Source organism: Ceratosolen solmsi, unplaced genomic scaffold (genome assembly GCF_000503995.2).
Source record: "Ceratosolen solmsi marchali unplaced genomic scaffold, CerSol_1.0 scaffold23, whole genome shotgun sequence".
Taxonomy (NCBI): domain Eukaryota; kingdom Metazoa; phylum Arthropoda; class Insecta; order Hymenoptera; family Agaonidae; genus Ceratosolen; species Ceratosolen solmsi.
In genome coordinates this window covers 3045717-3053467 of record NW_011948430.1, presented here as the reverse complement: position 1 = coordinate 3053467, position 7751 = coordinate 3045717, and the positions used below count along the sequence as shown (strand labels likewise).

Here is a 7751-nt window from a genome sequence, read left to right as displayed (position 1 = left end):
TTCGACGCATTTTTAAGCGAGCCTATCGCAATAATTGCACCGACAAGTAAGGAAAAAATGTAGCCAATCAAGCCTGCCTGTGGAAATGACACGAGCGCCGTACGATAATAGATAAGTACGACGGGAATCGACCTTGCTGGAAATCCAGCGTCGACGTCCATTAGCTCCAAGCTCCGCTGACAATACACAATCACCGACAATCACAATGTCCTACCTCAATGGCGGCCACACCCATCAATACCAATCGGGGTGGACGCTCGCGGACAAGGCGCTAAGCCTTGCCTCGGCGGGGAAAATTATGCGACGATAGGAATCGCGGCGCGTTATCTCAAGTTCGGAATGCGGCGTTTGTCGTTGACCCGCGACCTGGAGCACCGCCTGATTTATGGTGCAGCCCGCGGTCTGGTCACATAACCGTATAGTGCTTGCATCAAGATCTCTCCTGCTCCCCTCCGCGCTCCTCCACCGCCCAACCCACCCCGTATAAATAAGGTAACTAACGGGCGTGTCGTAGGCAAACGATCCGCCTGCTCCAGCGGGACAATTGGCAGGTGCTCCATCAACCGGATTCTGCAACTTTCCATTCGCGACGTTTTCATTCCGATTTACTACGACGAAATTAGCTACCTTTTTACCACCTTGGATGTCGTAAATCCCACCCGATACACCCGGACGTTTAACACCGAAGTGATTTATCGATGCGGCAGAACCACGCGAATTTTTTTTCTTCTTCAAGTTTTACGTAAATTCGCGATTTGCCGATTGGCGCTGCAAATTGTCTTACACCGCTACCGCTACTACCACCTCTGCTCACGTTTGCCAATGCGCGCTTTTTCTGCATAAACGAGGCGACTTTTTACAAAGTAAGATCGCGGCTTTGTACTATGCGTGAAAAATAAACGGAATCGCCAACGTTCTTGCTAATTTATCCACTCGAGCACTTATCGACATTCGATATCCTGATAGTCAATACCTCCCCGATGATGAACTACGCGGTAAAAAGTACACCAACGTACGCTTGTGAAACCATAGTTAGATTTGAATAATTATTAAAGTACATGTGAGAATAAAAAAGAAAGAGAAAAAAAAGGAAAGTTCATGTCATTCTGGGCTATTTTCTCGGGTAACAAAGAGTAATCGTTGGTACGCGAAGTTATTTATTATTACATGAGAAAACTATTATATATTTCATTTCAACAGCTCCGTTTGTCTTATATTTTCATTCCAATAATGTGCGGCATACCGATATTTCCTCCAGCCCGACTACGAAAAGCTAAACACTCATCGGTTGGCTAAAGACTACTCGAACAATGTTTAATGACAACGGAAGTTTGCTCAACAACGTATCGCCTTACTGAGCTTCTGTTCGATCGAGTAACAAGTGCATCACCTATACAAACGTCTGAGAAAGGAAGATTCGGGCGGAGCAGTGACCTTTCAAGACGTACTTATGTACCTTCTCTACTTTGCTCTCTCTCTCTCTCTCTCTCTATCTCTCTCTCTCTCTCTCTCTCTCTCTCTCTCTCTCTCTCCCACAAATGTGCGCAAATACATGCATACAGAAAATGGAGGCACTTTGTAAGAATCGGCGGTGATGAAACGTAAGCGATTACGCAGTTGCTATTGAGTCAATAGTACGCTGGAATCGCGAGAGAGTTGCATCGTAGCACATATCGAATTATCGAGCGTTGTTCCCACAGATTCGCCCATCGCGTGGGAAATGCCCTGGATGCTTCGAGGAACATGAGGTAGCCCTTATAAGGATATGGCTGTCCGCACTTAGAAATTTAGAAAATTTTAGAAAATTTTCTATGTTGAATTAAACAATTCTTTTTCTTCTTTATTAATCGATTCACCTGCGTATTCTTTAAAATAATTTTTTTTTCTCTGCCATTCAAGATATTGCGATTTAAATTCAGATTATTATTATTTCAGTTCAGTAGAAATAAGATTTTATCGAGAGTATTTCATTTAATTGCGTATTTTCAACTCTGTCGAATCTAATATAAATATCGGTCGTACAAAATTTTAATCGATTCGATATATAAGGAAGATCGTTATAATAATTGCAATTATATTTAATAATATATTCATAATTCTACATCCAATGGGTTCTATTATTGTTCTATTAAATTTTTTTATTATAAGCAGATTAAATATTAATTGAATATTGTGTTAAGATTTCAACGTTGATGAATTGCGTCGGTATTATTGTCAAAATACTTAACACTTTATCTAGAATAGCATTGTCTGGAGAAAAAATGATAATTAAATGTTTCCGAGTCATCTCGTGAACCATTATAAGGTTAATGGAAAGCCATTAATTTTCAATGGAATTCTAATTATCTCTAAACCTCTAAACTTCTATTTTTCAAGATGCATGTCGTTGCCGTAATATCAGCATACCACATATCAATTTCAACCTATTTTTATTCCAAACACTTATAAATTGTCAAAATACACCTACAAATTATATTTTCAATTAAATTTCAAGTACTTGCGAATTATAAAATTTTACCCTGAAAATACTTGAAATTTTTAAACAGCAGTTCCAATCTATATTAAATACCACATATCACGTTTCTGTAGTATGAACGAAATAGACATTGCATGAAACGTCGATAGACAACATTGCACATTAAGTGGTTTAATTAAAGAAGCGTCGTAGCGTCATCGAAGCGTATTGATAATAATTATAAATTTTAGTTTGAATTTTTATTTATTTGTCATTGAAACTTGTGATTGAGATTTAAAAAACAAAATTTAAAATTTATCGACCAAGAGAACATTTTTGTACGTGTCACTGTAACCGCATTGTTCACGAAACATTAAGGATAAAAAAGGATGACAAAGAGGCATTAGAAATAAGGCATTTTGATAACTTGATGGTGCATTTATTGAGTATTTATCTATTTATATTTACATATACCGGCGAATTGTGATCGATACGTAAAAAGTGTGTACATATAAAATTCGCATGTGAATGGCATGAATCTCTCGCGACAGGAAACGTACGAAAGGATGGACAAGAAGAATGAGAGGAGTAAGCTTAAAGAATAGATAAGAGTCGTGGCACGGGGGTCAAGAGCGAGCGAGTCCTGCGTGTAGTGAAGACGGCGTCGTCACCGTCGCCGTCGCCGCTGTTGCTGCCGCGAGGATGTCGATGCCCGTCAGGTACTCATTCCACAGGCGTGCTATTCCGTCCGTTCGAGTTCCGCGCTGTCGGACGAGCCCTCGGGCCCATTCTCTAGCGAGATTACCAGGGTCCGTGGCCAGTGACGACCGCGGCTCCGTGGCCAGCGCCATGCGTCGTTATTTTGCCAGAGGGTCCGGCGATTACAGCCGAACCTGCGCTCGGGCCTGAGACGGCGGCTGGGCCGGCATGAGGTCCTGAGACGGCGATGGGGCCGGCATGGGGTCCTGAGACGGCGATGGGGCCGGCATGGGGTCCTGCCAGGACAGCTCCGTGGAGAGCTGGTCCTACGGCTACGTGGCCATGATGCGCTGGACCGGCGAAGACGATGCCGTGGCCGGGGCCGTAGCTGGCGTAGGCGGGTGCCGCGTATCCGGCGTATCCACCATATCCGGCGTAACCACCGTAACCGGCGTAGCCGCTGTAGCCTGTGCAAACGACAGTTTACCTGCGTTAGTTTCCGGGTGGGGATCGGCGGCTAGTTTAGGGGAGGGAGAGAATTGCGACGTTACGATGAGGAGGAGGAGGAGGAGGAGGAGGGGTGGACTCTTGGCACGCCGTGAATACAAGTGCCGAGATAAATCTACCTCGCCGGATAAAAATGGAGTTAATGCGGTGATTTAATGGTATGTGGTCCTCTTATCTGACAGATAATAATCTCGTTTAGCTACAAATTAATATGGATATATTTGAAGTTATTCGAGTGCCAAGCATGTTATGTCAAACACATATACGTTTACATTTATGTATGTCATTGAAATTGTATATTTTTTATTTATTTAAATAGTTAATGTGTAATAATTGATATATAATTTCTTTACACTGGTAATTGGCTAGTAACGTGCTATTTTTAGCGATGCTTACACATAGTTGAAATTATATATTATTATCGGCTCATGACAGACAAAAACATGAATATTCATAGAAAAAAGTGCATTTGGTCTATTCATATTAAATAATTTCTGATCAATGTAATGTAACGGATTCAATGAACGTATACAGTATTATAACGTATACCAAATAATTTAGATGAGTTTTCCGAGTTTGCGTCTATAAAACTTCTCCTTAAAACTCATAAATGATTTTGAATGGAATTTTTCGAGTATAGTTTTTTTTAGCAACGTGAGATTATTTGTATTTATGTAAATAATTCTGTTAATAAATTTGATCAATTATACAGAGAAAATATTTGTCGATAAAAAAAATATATAAGCGTTTGTTTTTCAAATTAAACTTCTTACAAATATTTATTGAATTTTTCATATTTCCATCAAAATATTTATGTAAATAAAATCTATTATTCAAAAACATTACACTTAATAATTCCGTAATATTGTCCGTATTTAATTTACAATTTCAATTTATTTATCATTAAGAGTATTACTTATTAAGAGTATTAAGAAATATGAAATGATATAAATAAATAAGAAATTTTTTTAGCTTTATTAATTAAAATTATTCTTAACTGCATGATATTTATCAACTAGTTATTTTATTAGTTAAAATTAATTATTTCACTTATTCTTTATTAGCTTTTCATCAAAATCATTATAGTTATAAAAGTCCAAAAAGGAAAATAAATATATTTTGTATTTTTATAATAAAGGAGATTGAAACAATTTCATTGAATATGTACCGAATTCTGTTAGTATTTTATTTTTCACTGTGTTAATTGTGAATCGGTAATAAAACTAAAATATATTTTTAAATAGTTTATAAATAAATATGATAGCTGTCGATTGTGTATAAATATAAATATGATAGCTTGTTGTATTGTGCCTCATCAACAAGTGTCTTGGGATAGATTAATTTTACTTTATATGTTCTTCGTTTTGATTTTAACATTTTTGTACATAAATATAAAACTTCGATTATTTGCATATAATATGGTATATATAGAATTCTAATAATTATCATTATAAAGATGAAAAAGCATATATATTCTATGAATACACATAATATATATACAGAAATTAAAGTAAATATTAATGTTCATATGAATAATTTTCATTCTAATTTGAACGATACTGATTTCTTAATGATAAGAGCAATGTAAGTTTAATAATTTTACAAATAATAGCGAAGAGTGCTATTTTAATTTATTTTTAATATTATGAGAAAGTAGTAAAGCTGCTTACGATAATGATCCGTTAAACGAGTTGTTTTTATTTTTTTATTTAATATATTGATATTTAAAAAAAAAATTACTTCTTAATAAATAAAATGATAACCAATATTATATACCAGCAATCTGTGATTGGCACGAGTGCTTTTAAGGAGATTAAAATATCATTAACGCTATAAGTAATAGTTGAATTTACTAGTGTGTCGTATGAACGCGAAGCTGCAGTTGAGTATGAAAAGCTTAATTTCATCAAAAAGACTTTTGAGGCGGACCGCCGAACGCCTCTCACGAATAAACACAAAGTAGGTTGCTCGCTAAAAAAAAATGCTTACCGTAGTCGGGAGCACCGTAGTGTTCAACGTGGGCGGGTCCGCTGACGGAAGCAGTGACAACGGCGGGTCCAGCGACGGCACCTGAAACGTGAGCGGCACCGGCGACGGAACCGGAGAGGTGAGCCGGTCCGATGACGGGTCCGGCAAGGGCCGAGGGTCCGGCGTGGGGTCCAGCGAGGCTCGCGGGTCCCAGAATAGGGCCGGCAAGGGCGAGACCGTGGGGTCCGTAGGCGCCGTGTCCGTAACCGAGACCTGGCCACACAGCTCCTCGCTTATCGCGCGCTCCTGCGCTCACCGCTGCGATCATCGCGAGACAGATAATCTACGAGAAGTTTGACTGCTTTAGTGGTGTGACCTTATCTCCGTAGGTTAGGTTAGCGAGCAGCTCAGGCTCTATCTAGCTCCTCGTCCGTTTTCGAGTATGGTAATGCGGACCACCCCCTTCCCGCCCTTACGCTTCGCGCCAGTGATTTATATTTATCCTTGCGACTCGAGAACCTTTGGATTAGCTCGGACATTCTTCTTTACGCGGACTATGCCGACTTGCTTTCTAAGGCCGTAATTACGCTTATCGTTCGTTAATGTCTTGGTTTTAGTTGAGCATTGGTAAGGGGAACGCGGTGGAGTGAAGTGAAACTTCCTTATCCTATTGCATTATTTTTTACAATATCTTAATCTTATAATAATTTTATGCAAATATTGAAGTTGTATAGTGATGGTTTTATTTTGGTAAATGTAAAATTAGTTCAATTAGTACAAGAGGCCTGAACGAGCTTGTAAGCGCGTACTATATAATTGTATGGACAATCAACAATTTTCAACAATTGTTATCGCAGGCATATATGCTAGAGGAGCATTTAATCGATCTATTTAACTGAACAATATCGTTTGACGATAAATTGATTAAACTCGATAAAGTATGGCTTATCAGGGAAGAGATTAATAAGTAGAAATATCCGACATTAGGATGACGACGAGTGTGTGTATAGATCGTTGATTCGTTTTTGTAGAAAGTCATTGATCATATAACAAATTCTTGTAATTTAAGATGTCCTCGTTTAGTACGAGTTAAATATTATTTTACGAGAATAATTATTTTAATATGGTCGGGTGAGAGGACTTGTTTTAAGACGCTGGCATATTAAAAAAAAAAAAAAAAAAAAAAAAAAAAAAAAAAAAAAAAAAAAAAAAAAAACTTTAAAATTCTGCTAAATAATTGTTATGGATGTATGATTTTCATTTCAAAGCATCATTGAATTGAGAGAATGAGCAATTTGTTGAAAATTGAAAGGAAATATATAGCAAGTTAGTTGCGACTGTGGTCAGACAGAGAGTCAGGTCGAATGGTCGATTCTCGTATAAGAAGTGTTGGGAGACTTAGCCGGCAGCTTGACGGTCTGTCCCAATAAAATCGCGATGCTAATGTTAAAGTGGCAGCTTCGGCCGTCGTTCGTACGGATCGGCAAAGCACTCGTTAAAAACCATGATAATGTCACTGGACCGAAGTGCGAAGGAAAAGGATCGCGCACAACGTGGCAGGCGAATACAGCTACCGCGATACTTACAAAACCCTTCATGTTGTCGGCCGTGTCGATAGCTGAGTGTACCAGAGACCGATCGTCAAGTTGCTTATATATGCCTCGTGGGAGAAGGACGGTGCGGCGACCGCGCCCCCGCGCGCGCACCAGCCAAATCCCTTCGAGACGATGGTAAAAGAGAAAGAATAGGCGGCAAGGAGAGAGAGAAAATGGGGTAGACTCGCGGCTGGCGGCCCATTGTGCAAGAAGGTCGCAATCGGACACACCCATGAGCCGCCGCCGCAGCCACGGTCGGTGCAGCGGGGGCACGACGTACGGCCTTCGCCGGGTCCAGGAACCGCGGCCTCACTCATCCCCCTCACTCGGACCGACTCCGTTACGAGATAAGAACGAAGGACGCTTTGTCTATGCGCTTAACAATCCGGACACGCCCTGCGTCTGGGAAGGAGTACCACTACTCCTTTTATTCGGCATTTCATATAAAATTGTCCTCGCGAGGTGACGACTTCCCATTGCACGTGGGGCTGCGACGCTTTGCGCCACGGTATCCGACGCTTTTTCCA

The 7751-nt window shown here is 39.7% G+C and overlaps 1 protein-coding gene across 1 annotated transcript; it reads right to left on the bottom strand.

Moving 5' to 3' along the window:
- Positions 1 to 3184: 3184 nt before the first annotated feature.
- On the bottom strand, positions 3185 to 7298 carry LOC105364011 (prisilkin-39). The gene is made up of 3 exons (XM_011501845.1): positions 7216 to 7298; positions 5651 to 5972; positions 3185 to 3621 (listed from the first exon to the last, which is right to left on the bottom strand). Exons 1-3 carry the CDS (start codon positions 7225 to 7227, stop codon positions 3257 to 3259), a joined length of 699 nt encoding a protein of 232 aa, XP_011500147.1. The 5' UTR covers positions 7228 to 7298; the 3' UTR covers positions 3185 to 3256.
- Positions 7299 to 7751: the final 453 nt, after the last annotated feature.